The sequence below is a fragment of the Watersipora subatra genome, chromosome 5 (assembly GCF_963576615.1).
Source record: "Watersipora subatra chromosome 5, tzWatSuba1.1, whole genome shotgun sequence".
Taxonomy (NCBI): Eukaryota; Metazoa; Bryozoa; class Gymnolaemata; order Cheilostomatida; family Watersiporidae; genus Watersipora; species Watersipora subatra.
Window position 1 is genome coordinate 33,132,708 of NC_088712.1, and position 13,621 is coordinate 33,146,328.

The 13,621-nt window shown below is 37.4% G+C and overlaps 1 protein-coding gene across 1 annotated transcript in view; it reads right to left on the reverse strand.

The window, feature by feature from the left end:
* Positions 1-13,621, reverse strand: part of LOC137397289 (protein bark beetle-like) — a 163,939-nt gene that overhangs the window by 60,695 nt on the left and 89,623 nt on the right. Inside the window, 6 exon segments of the mRNA XM_068083579.1 lie at positions 496-593; positions 2,586-2,760; positions 2,907-3,085; positions 5,205-5,367; positions 6,914-7,050; positions 10,782-10,963. Coding sequence (XP_067939680.1) covers positions 496-593; positions 2,586-2,760; positions 2,907-3,085; positions 5,205-5,367; positions 6,914-7,050; positions 10,782-10,963 — 934 coding nt within the window.

A 13,621-nucleotide genomic window follows, 5' to 3' on the forward strand; every position in this document is an offset into this window, starting at 1 on the left:
GGGTACTGTACTTCATTTAGTGTCATATTTATTCCCTTGAGGACAAGCCTACAAAGAATTAACTTCTGCTGCCAAAGGTAAATCAGGAAGGGAAGGGAGCTATTATCTACATACAGTACTGTACACTATTTAACAAGTACCTGCTGAGCAGTGTCCTAATACAGTAGAAGGAGCTATCATCTACATGCAGTACTGCACACTATTAAGCAAGTACCTGCTGAGCACTGTCCTCATACAGTAGAAAGAGCTATCATCTACATACATTACTGTACACTATTTAACAAGTGCCTGCTGAGCAGTGTCTTCATACAAAGGCTCATATAATAAAACAATGGACACACAATGCTCTTGCCCTAAAATTAATGCAGCCAACAAAAAAAAACTGAGCCTTAGGTTTTTTGCTACACTTAAAATCAATCTAGTCAAAAGATAAACTGAAGAACAAGCGGCAAAACCTAGGCCATAAGTATGTATACAACCACATGAATACCCCACCTTTTCTGGCAGTATTTCTTTCAAAGGAGTTCTGGTATATGGTGAGATTTGCAAACCCTCCTTTCACTGTGAAGGCAAACAGCTGATTATCCTTAAACCTATGACAAAGAGAGCGAGCAAGTCTGATGCACCATATATAGAGAGTAATACAATAGAAAGACAGAGTAGATACAGTATGCATTGGAAAGTGATGTATCATATATAGAGAGAAATAGACGGAGTATGCATTGGAAAGTGATGTATCATATATAGAGAGTAATAGACAGAGTATGCATTGGAAAGTGATGTATCATATATAGAGTGTAATAGACAGAGTATGCATTGGAAAGTGATGTATCATATATAGAGAGTGATAGACAGAGTATGCATTGGAAAGTGATGTATTATATATAGAGAGTAATAGACAGAGTATGCATTGGAAAGTGATGTATTATATATAGAGAGTAATAGACATTTGTATTTTCAGTTTATCAACAGCAGCGTTTGGGAATACTTGGAATTTAGCGTGTTGAAAATTACTTGGTATGTAGACATAAGTATCTGCTCACATTTATGTGATACATTAATAAAATTTGCATTTAATGGTGACCACAAGCCAAGGTGTGACAGTACTATATATAGTACACGCAACAAATTACTATGCTATACTGTTATTATTATACAGTCATACTTCGACTTATGAGTGTCCTACCATAGGAGAAACTTAAGATACGAGCCAGCATTTAAGTAAGTTTTAGCACTAACATACGATCCACTTTTGAGATACGAGCATGCGAGTTAAGGTATAGGTCAGAGGTCAAGTATATCTTATGAGAACCACATCACTCTCATTTTTCAATTGCTCAGGTTATACTTTTTAATGTGTTTTGTTTCGCGTTTATCAGCACAGAATTAGGTGAATTAAAAGTACTGGGCGCTGACCAAAAGTCAATCGGTACAATGAAGGATGAGGCAAGGAAAAAGCACATGATAACAATTGATATCAGGCATGAAATTATTGAAAAATATGAGAAAGGTGTATGCATGATTGGGCTGGTTCGCCAATGTGACAGAAATACATCCCCAATATGCATAATTATCAAACAGAAAGATAATATTGAATGGCATTAAGCCTGCAAAAGGACCAACCCATAGTTTTCAAACGGCGTAGCGATCTCCACGTTGAGATGGAGAGTCTGCTCATGCTTTGGATAAAAGACAAACAATTGGCCAGCGACAGCGTAACTTAAACGATACTATGACATTCGGACAAGTTGGCTAGTGGTCGCGCATTAGCCCTTTGAGACAACACCTGTGGTCATCCTTTTCGCAACATGTTGAAAGGCAAACGTCCTCTGATACGTTTCTCTTAAAACGACCAGCTGATAGTGAGAACGAAACAAAGGAAAAATTAGCTAAGCCGCGAGAAGAAATTTAAAATATTTGCTAAAAATTTTGTAATTACATTCAGTTTAAAATAAAGGTTTGCTCTTAAGCCTTTGCATCAAAATCCAAATTTATCAAATTTTAAGTCAAATGTTGTAATAAAGAATAACTTATTTCTCCCTCCTTGACAAACGCTAGCAATAGCTGCAGCTGCTATCGTATCTATTTACTTCTACATTTTCATTGATCACATTTCCTTGCATTATTTTTTATTTGTTGATTTTTAAAAACACTTGATAAGTCAGAACAATTACCAACATGCTTGTTTTGTTCCCATATGTTGTTTTAAGTTTGGTTTGTGTTTTTAGAGTATGGAAACCAATAAATATATATTTAAGTGTTCTATATATATAAATAAACTGCAAATACATGCAAGTAAATTGACATACGGCTCGGTGCCAGAACGCATCAAGCTCGTCAGTTGAGGTATGACTGTACATGCATGTACATACATGTAGATATATTATGTATAATATTAATGTAAGAATTAGATCAATGGGTATGCAGCCCCAGCATTCGTTCCTCTAAGCAGAGACGATCATGTAAAATTAAAACATTATTAAGAACGCTGACCACAACTTGACCTTCAAATAAATACATCAACTTTTATGGCGTGAACTACACCCACAATGATCACAAACACAGTAGCAGTAGACTCATTCTACCTGCTGGTGTTGATCTCAATGCTGTGGTTTCCACTGCTATATGGATCAAGTATAAGAGGAAGCTCTATCTCCAAACCTCCTGCCAAATTGTTGGAGACGAGATTATCTTTGAACTTCCACCTCCACATGTTGGTGGAGTAGTCAACATGGTTGTGCTCCGCAACTATGCCCATGCCTAGAACGGTAGACAATAAGAACAGCCCCAAGTCACCACCTTCACTTAAGCATTTAACAAATATTTACGTAAAGGATTCAGTTTCACAGCCTGTAAAAACATTGGAAACCTGACGCTATCATGGTAAATGTGAACACGATAATTACCATTGTGAGAAAATGTGCTCTGCTGTATATAGTATGTGATGTTTGCCATTCTATAAGGAGCCTCCAGAGTCTGCACTGTCGGCATGTAGATTTCATTGTACTTGGTAACACTTGGTACTAGCATGGCCTCCTCACTGTTCCCTGTTATTGTTATGTTCTCAAGTATTACCTGCTCATATCTAAAGAATAGACTTCCATAAGTCATGCCTAAACATGCCTAAATCAGTATAAAGTAAATTAAATAAAAATTTGTTTAAAAAAAGCCATGAAGAGTTGAGTCATATCTTTAAAAAAGAGACCAATCACAAACTTACACATCAATCTACGTATATATATATTTCTCAAAGTCTGTTGGAAATCCGGCTACAGATTTCAAAATCTTGTGGGAATAAATATTTCGTACCGAAAAGGATGCGATCTCGGACCAAGCAATTAACCAGTCTTACGCCTAGCCCACAAGACTATGGAAGTCGAATTGCTAATCTGCCAATATAAGTCATTATATCAGAGCAAAACCTAATTGCTTTGCGTGTTACGCGGGTCATAACATAACGTCACGAGAAGATGTTCGCTCACATTATTAAACTGGCTAATAGCCAAACTCTCCCTACTTCTCATTGTTTATAAAACAAAAAACTTTTCTCATGATATGTAGTTTGAAAGTTAGAATGGCAAATGTTGTTATATGTTAAATACAAATTTTCTGTCCAAATACTCTTCTATTACACGGGCAACGCCGTGTGGCACAACTAGTATATATATATACATATATATATCTCAAAGTTTTTGTGCGTGTGTTTCTGTATATGTCCAGCTATAGCTATTAAAAACCTGGAATTAAAATTTCACACTCTGGTGGATTTGAACTCACAGAGAATGCAACCAAAAGTTTCAAATCCACACGCTCTACCACTGAGCTATACAAGGCATATTGATAGCCTACGCTATACGGTATAAGTTACTGTATACCATATAGTGTATGCACACGCTAAATAACATATTATTTGAAACTATGAATTCTATAACTCTATGAAACACAATGGTTTTCTCATTTACTCTTATTTTCGGTTTTTCGTAAGGTTCAATTGCTATATCGTAGTCAAAGCCAATTCTTTTCATGCGGACAATTGTATTATCTCCATAGGAAAAGCTTTGACATTCTCTCTACGTTCGGTCAGACAAAGGCAGTACGATATTCCATCTATACATTTGTACCAGTATTGAGAGGTACTAGTATCGCCATATTTAAAGTTTTGATAGATAACCATAGCTTTGTTTTTGTTATCAGCATGACGCACAGGCATGACGCACAGGCATGACGCACAGGCATGACGCACAAGCATGACGCACAGGCATGACGCACAGGCATGACGCACAAGCATGACGCACAAGCATGACGCACAAGCATGACGTACAAGCATGACGCACAAGCATGACGCACAGGCATGACGCACAGGCATAACGCACAGGCATAACGCACAAGCATGACGCACAGGCATGACGCACAAGCATGACGCATAAGCATGACGCACAAGCATGACGCACAGGCATGACGCACAAGCATGACGCACAAGCATGACGCACAGGCATGACGCACAAGCATGACGCATAAGCATGACGCAAAGGCATGACGCACAGGCATGACGCACAAGCATGACGCACAAGCATGACGCACAAGCATGACGCACAAGCATGACGCACAAGCATGACGCACAAGCATGACGCACAAGCATGACGCACAAGCATGACGCACAAGCATGACGCACAAGCATGACGCACAAGCATGACGCACAAGCATGACGCACAAGCATGACGCACAAGCATGACGCACAAGCATGACGCACAAGCATGACGCACAAGCATGACGCACAAGCATGACGCATAAGCATGACGCACAGGCATGACGCACAGGCATGACGCACAGGCATGACGCACAAGCATGACGCACAAGCATGACGCATAAGCATGACGCACAGGCATGACGCACAGGCATGACGCACAGGCATGACGCACAAGCATGACGCACAAGCATGACGCACAAGCATGACGCACAAGCATGACGCACAAGCATGACGCACAAGCATGACGCACAAGCATGCACCAAATATGTTTTCAGATATTGGTCTTCTATTGCACAAACTAAATTTGTACCGTAGTGAGAATTTTCAGTATTTCTCTCAAGAAACCACCGCACTGATATAAGCGACGTCCATGGTTTTTTCACAACCATGATAGGCATTTGAAGTGTCAATAAAAACAATATTGGTTAAGTGAAAGTTATGAGAAGGTCAAACCTACTTGATGCGAGTAAATATATCCATGCGCTCATCAGAAGGGTTGTTATAGTGAGTGAGAAGTAATCCCCTCTTGTTATTCATTGACTCACAGTTCCTCAGTCTTATTGTGGCTCTTACCCTGTGAGGGATTGCTCCCCCTGTGTCTGGCACATCACTTTCAGCATCTATGGTAATATAATGTACAGCCATTAAATTATATAGTTTAGTTTTTTAAATTATGAAAACCGAAGGGGTGAGTGTTGGAATAACCTGGAAGGAATAAATTAAGCTATGTACATGTATTTCGGCTTTGTTTAACGTAAAATCCCTAAAATTTAAACATCAGAACGAGTTAGTTACATTGCAGAGGCATTTACTGTATTTAAACATGAAAAAAGAGGTAAAGCCTCAGAATCCTATCAGAGTTGAGGATATAAACTACTAAAGGACACAGAGTTGAGGATATAAACTACTAAAGGACACAGGCTACTAAAGGCTTCATAAAATGCAACCAAAATTTAAGACGCTTACTATAACAGTAACATCTCTAACCTAAACCTAAACCTCTCTAACAACTCGTAAAGTTATATTATGATTGAATAGCAAGCTTTAGCTAGAACTACAGGAAATATAAATGCTCAATGAAAGTGAAATGTGAAAAAATAAATGACATAAACTTAAATTAATAAAACAATTATAAAAACGGTTTGTATTCTCAATTTATCATAAATACAGAAAGACAAATGTCTCAGCAGTGAGCAACTCTGGAGGTGAAGCTAGCGATGTGCAACTTGCTCTAGCTATGAACAGATAAGTTTTACACTAACTTAAACTATATATGTCATAATTAAACACTAACTTACCTTATATATGTCATAATTAAACACTAACTTACCTTATATATGTCATAATTAAACACTAACTTACCTTATATATGTCATAATTAAACATTAACCTAGCTTATATATGTCATAATTAAACACTAACCTAGCTTATATATGCCATATTAAACACTAAATTAGCTTATATATGTCACAATTAAACACTAACTTACCTTATATATGCCATAGTAAACACTAAATTAGCTTATATATGCCACAATTAAACTTACATTTTTCCCTTTTACAATTTTAAAGAATATTCTAAGTTTTTATCAGTCCTTCACTTTCATTTATAAAGCATCAATCGCTAGAGAAACATTTCACTTTGTATGTTAAAAATCATTTTGTATGTACACTTTGTATGTACACTTTGTATGTACACTTTGTATGTACACTTTGTATGTACACTTTGTATGTACACTTTGTATGTACACTTTGTATGTACACTTTGTATGTACACTTTGTATGTACACTTGAACATTTGCTCACATTGCCGTACATAAAACTATTAACTTTGATAGCCTCGCTCCATGTATCTGACATAAATTGAGATAATTAGTTAAAAGTGTCTGCTAGTATCTCTATCTAACATGTTAGAGAAAAATCTCATCAAGTTAATTTACAAGTTTACCTGAATGGAACAACCTGATGTTAGAAACATCCCTGTGACCATTTATTCCTATTTATAAATTTAGGTGATTTCCAATAGAGGTATTTTGAGTAGTCGCTATCTAACAGTAGAGTTATCTAACAGTAGAATGATCACTAATAACAACGATAATCAATAAACTGATAGAGTAACTACAGAGAGTTCTACCAGTAAAGATAGAAACTATGGAACTCTACACACGTGATGAGATGGAAAGGATTAATCTGCCAGACTTGGTTCCATTTATAGAATACTTGACGGTGAGAGAAGAACTTGAAGAAATCAGAGGGAGGTCAACATTGTCTTCATCAATAGCTATTTGTTGTGCATTGACCATGCTACAAATAAAGGTTGCACTCATATACTAGTTACAAAGTATGCTTAGGGCAACAAAACAGGTATTACAAAAGTACTAAAGTAGATTTACAAATTAAATTTTCAATTTCAAAAATGTTTACATTATGCGAATTTTATGTTATACGAACCATAAAATACAGTACATGTAAATTACTTAATCCGTTCCAAAACCGTCCAAAACTACCCTTTCAGCTCTTCAAATAACAAAAAACTAAACATAACTTTTAATTTCATGAGAGTAGAGTAACTGTGGTATTATTGGTTTGGATCGACAACTTTTCTTTTTCTTATATCTTTTACTTGATTTCAGGTTCATGATTACGAGAATTTTATGACAAGTTAAGGGAGCGCACACCCTCAATGCCAATTTAAATCGATATTTTTCTATATTTTTCTTAACAGCAAGACATGGTAAAAAAAGAAAAATAAAAATTATTGTATGTCTAAAAATGTATATTTACGATAGCGAAAGCGGTGCCGGTTTCTGTCCGTCCGTCTATCCATCGCCAGGGTTAAAGGTTATGATAAAAGATATCTTTCATTGAGACTCCAACTCATGACATTCCGATTAGAAGACCGACTCTAACACCTGCACTAATCGATTGCCCGAATAATTGCACAGCGGCTTATCCTCTGTGCTTTATTGGCACACCTGATGGTCTCTCATGGCAACCCCTGATCTAGACTACAGCAATACTTCAACTTACGAGTGCTCCAACGTATGAGAAACTTGAGATACGAGCCAGCTTTCAAGCAAGTTTTAGCACTAACATACGAGCCATGTTTGAGATACGAGCACTTGAGTCAGTTGCCAAGTATGCCGGAGGTGTTTTATGAGAACAGCATAACTCTGTATTTTTTAGCTGCTCAGGTTATACTGTTGTACCGTGTTTTTTGTGCACGATTTTCTGTGCAGAAATATGTGAATTAAACCTACTGTGCGTAGACCGAAAGTTTGCCAGTAAAATGAAAGATAATACAAAGAAAAAGCAAATGATAACAATTGATATTAAATGGAAAAATATTGAAAATATGCGAAATGTGTATGCGTGATTGAGCTAGCTCGGCAATATGACAGAAATACATTCATAGTTATCAAACAGAAGGATTATATTCAGGGCATTTAGTTCGCAAAAGGAACCATAGTTTCTAAACGGCGCAGCGATCTTCACGACCGCTGAAGGCATTGGACAAACAATTGGCCGGTGACAGCGTAACTGAAACGACGCCATGTGAAAAGGTCGGCGCTATCTATCAAAACTGTTTAATAGACATTCGGACAAGTTGGCTAGTGGTCGTGCATTAACCATTTGTGACAACACCTGTGTTCGTCCTAATCGCAACATGTTGAAAGGGCGACAAAGGCAAACGTCCTTAGATAGGTTTTATCTTAAAACGGCCGGCTAGTCGTGAAAGCGAAAAAAATGGAAAAATTTCTCGCTAACCAGCGAGAAACTTCAAACTATGAACGCCGAAGAAATTTTAATTACATTTAGTTGAAAATGAAAGTTTGCTTTTAGGTTTGCTTCTAAGTTTGTCTTTTAACACTTTGATAAAATGCAAATTTATCAAAGTCAACTGTTGTAACAAAGGATAACTTATATCTCCCTCCCTGGCAAATGCGAGCGTTAACTGCTATTGTATGTATTTAATTTTACATTTTAATTAATCACATTTCCTTGCATTATCTTTTATTTGTTGCTTTTTGAAAGCATGTAGTACGTTAGGACAATAACCAAAATGTTCTTTCTGATACAATATCTTGTTTTGAGTGTTTTATTTGCTTTTTTTAGAGTATGGAAACTAATCAATATATATTTAATTATTCTATATATAAATAAATTGCACCAACATGCGAGTAAATTGACATACGAGCTCAGTCTCGGAACGCATTAAGCTCGTAAGTGTCATTATGACTGTACTAGGTTACTAGTATATATAATAGAGACACACTAGACTGCCAGGGTGCTAGTATATATAATAGAGACACACTAGACTGCCAGGGTACTAGTATGCATTATAGAGACACACTAGACTGCCAGGGTACTAGTATGTATTATAGAGACATTAGACTGCCAGGGTACTAGTACAATTAATAGAGACACACTAGACTGCCAGGGTACTTGTATATATAATAGAGACACACTAGACTGACAGGATAGTAGTATATATAATAGAGACACACTAGACTACCAGGGTACTAGTATATATAATAGAGACACACTCTACTGCCAGGGTACTAGTATATATAATCGAGACACACTAGACTACCAGGGTACTAGTATGTATAATAGAGACACACTAGACTACCAGGGTACTTGTATGTATAATAGAGATAAACTAGACTGCCAGGGTACTAGTGTATATAATAAAGACACACTAGACTGCCAGGGTACTAGTGTATATAATAAAGACACACTAGACTGCCAGGGTACTAGTATATATAATAGAGACACATTAGACTACCAGGGTACTAGTATATATAATAGAGACACACTAGACTGCCAGGGTACTAGTATGTATAATAGAGACACACTAGACTGCCAGGGTACTAGCATATATAATAAAGACAGACTAGACTGCCAGGGTACTAGTATGTATTATAGAGACACACTAGACTGCTAGGTTACTAGTATATATAATAGAGACCCATTAGACTACCAGGTACTTGTATATATAATAGAGACACACTAGACTGCCAGGGTACTAGTATGTATTATAGATAAAACACTAGACTGCCACGGTACTAGTATATATAATAGAGACCCATTAGACTGCCAGGGTACTAGTATGTATTATAGAGACACACTAGACTGCCAGAATACAAGTATGTATTAAAGAGACACACTAAACTACCAGGGTACTAGTATATATAATAGAGATAAACTAGACTGCCAGGGTACTAGTATGTATAATAGAGACACACTAGACTGCCAGGGTACTAGTATATATAATAGAGACACACTAGACTGCCAGGGTACTAGTATATATAATAGAGACACACTAGACTGCTAGGTTACTTGTATATATAATAGAGACACACTAGACTGCCAGGGTATTAGTATATGTAATAAAGACACACTAAACTACCAGGTTACTTGTATGTACAATAGAGACACACTAGACTGCCAGGGTACTTGTATGTATTATAGAGATATGCCTATACACCATTTTCTCGCCCAAATGTGGCAAACGAGAAAACTCGATTTTCAAGACTAACGATGGGACTCTGGTTACTCAAATCAAATTGACATCTTGATCAACTTCACGCTTTATACGGAATTTATTACGTAATATGAAGCAAAAACTTTACATAAATACGTTGAACGGAATTTGCGTTATTGGAGGTCGGCGCTATCTGGAGCATCTGCTGTTTATGCAAGTTAAAATGCAACGATGACATAGATATTAGACATACATTAGATATTAGACATATATTAGATATTAGACATACATTAGATATTAGACCTGCATTAGATATTAGACATACATTAAATATTAGACATACATTAGATATTAGACCTGCATTAGATATTAGACATACAGTAGATATTAGACATACATTAGATATTACAAACAACTTCTGAACAAAATCAAGCAGCCATTATAATGTCTAAAAAAAACTGTTAGGGTTATGAAGCAATTAGGATGGCAGCCATAATCACATATTTTTATGGTTCAGGAGACTGGCAAACAACAGGAAATGACTTACTCATCTCGGTTGCTGTCGTAGATGATAAGCTTTTCTATGTACATTTCTGGAGAATAGTCTAGAAGCTGCACCGTCACTCTCTGGTTCACATCAGCTGCCTGCAGTTCGAAAATTATGCTATACTGCTCACTTTCTCCTGTGTTCTTCGCTTGCAAGTAGATCACCTCACCAACTGTATTAATCTACAATATGAATGCTTGCAAGTAGACCCCCTCACCAACTGTATTAATCTACAATATGAGTGCTTGCAAGTAGACCACCTCACCAACTGTCTTCATCTACAATATGAACTCATATATATCCATATATTGTCCTATCTACATGTCACACGTGCTAGCATTATTTATTGTCTTAAAAAGAGGCGTAACACAAAGATTTGAAAATTCTTCATATTCAGATTTTTCATACTCTTCATATTATCAGTTATTGGAAATAAAAACTGATAAATTCTTTACACTTTCATTGTAAAAACTAACTTAAGGCCTCCCTTGGTTTGGCCTCCCTTGGTTTGGCACTTCCTTGATGGTTCAAATGCTTCCAATTTGTTTGCAGATGCCTACACAATAGGCCATACAAGATTATTATGATAAAAACACCAATCTCAGGTTTTGTAAAAGCAACTTGTCAAACTTGTAATAGTATAATTAGAGATCAGAGAACTCGCATGTAGTGTGTTTACAATATTTCAGAAGGATCGATGAAAATAGAATTTAAAATTTGGAAATCAGCATGGCTGATTTTGAAATTAATGTTAACTGGTTAGGAATAGTTAAAAATCGCACATCGCTATGGCAGTCTGTCATTTCAACAATGATCGCCTTATGGTTTGCGCTTATATGCTGACTTCTATACAGGCGTGTTCTCAGCTGTTTGAAAGTCAGTTATCTGTGAATGCACTGGTTGTCTCATTGTGATAATGGGCTGTCTCTTGTGATCAATGGTAATCGATCACAATCCATCTCGTACACAATTCATCTCGTACGCAATCCATCTCGTACGCAATCCATCTCGTACACAACCCATCTCGTACACTAACCATTCTGTACACAATCCATCTCGTACACAAACCATCTCATACACAATCCATCTCGTGCACAATCCATCTCGTGCACAATCCATCTCGTACACAATCCATCTCGTGCACAATCTATCTCGAACACAATCCATCTCGTACACAGTCCATCCCGTGCACAACCCATTCCGTACACAATCCATCTCGTGCACAATCCATTTCGTACACAATACATTCCGTACACAATCCCTCTCATACACAATCCATCTCGTACACAGTCCATCCCGTGCACAACCCATTCCGTACACAATCCATCTCGCACACAATCCATCTCGTACGCAATCCATCTCGTACACAATCCATCTCGTACACAATCCATCTCGTACACAATCCATCTCGTACACAATCCATCTCATACACAATCCATTCTGTACACAATCAATCTCGTACACAATCCATCTCATACACAATCCATTCTGTACACTATCCATCTCGTACACAATCCATCTCGTACACAATCCATCTCGTGCACAATCTTTCTCGTGCACAATCGATCTCGTACACAGTCCATCCCGTGCACACCCCATTAGTAACACAACCCACCTCATACACAACCCATCTCGTACACAATCCATCTCGTGCACAATCCATCTCGTACACAATCCATTCCGTACACAATCCATCTCGTACACAATCCATTCCATACACAATCTATCTCGTACACATCCATCTCGTACACAATCCATTCCGTACACAATCCATCCCGTGCACAATCCATTCTGTACACAATCCATCTCGTACACAATCCATCTCGTACACAATCCATCTCGTACACAATCCATCTCGTACACAATTTATTTCGTACACAATCCATTCCATACACAATCCATTCCGTGCACAGCCCATTCCGCACATATGCCATCCTGTGCGCATGCCACAACCATTTTTAGCCTTCTTTGTCAGAATATCAGCCATAGATGAGAGACCTGCATGCATTCACTTCACTTGATTGCAGTACACTGTTCAAGTCTCGGCTTCATACTGAAGGGCTGTTAAAACCACAGATCTGTAGATCATGTTCAACTCAGATCAAAATATGCTTATTTCGGGCCAGAAAAACTTGCAATTCTCCAAAAGAAGCATTTGATTTTCCTCTTCTGGAACAAATTACTTTATTTAGAAGTACCGCGATTTGGGTCTCTAAAGTATGTACAGACTATCAGGATATTTGCAGGTTCTTTTGATGTGTGGAGACGTTTTACCTGTCGATATGAGCATTGTCTTCTTTACATTTAAGCTAAACTTTAATGTTGCCTAACGAAACGACTTACCAGCAGCTACATGTCTTTACTGGGCAATCAACCAGGGAAATGTCATCCCTGACCTGAACAACATATTTCTGACAATCAACTTGATTTTGCTATCATTCTTCATATTATTCGATGAGAGGCACATAATAGGTTAGGGTAGGATTAAAATTCCTAGGCAATTCTATGGAAATTAGGTGTGATGAGGCAGTCTCCGTGATAATGTGAGACACAAGTTGTGCTTTCTTCATCAGTATTAAGGCTATACTGAATAAGGTTCTATAACAATTGAACATACAACAACATAATGCTGATACTTTGGAGGTGGCGTAAAGTCTTTGGTTAACTTCGTTTCAACAATAACCCGAGGTCATCATTGACCTTTGTGGCTGCTAGTGCAGAAGCATGTCACATGATAAGTTACTTTGAATTAAACTACATGTATAGTCGTCCCTCTGGTTGATTTCTTGTCAAAGGAATTCAGTACCCAGTCTATAATTCTGGGCTATGCCACGCTGTAT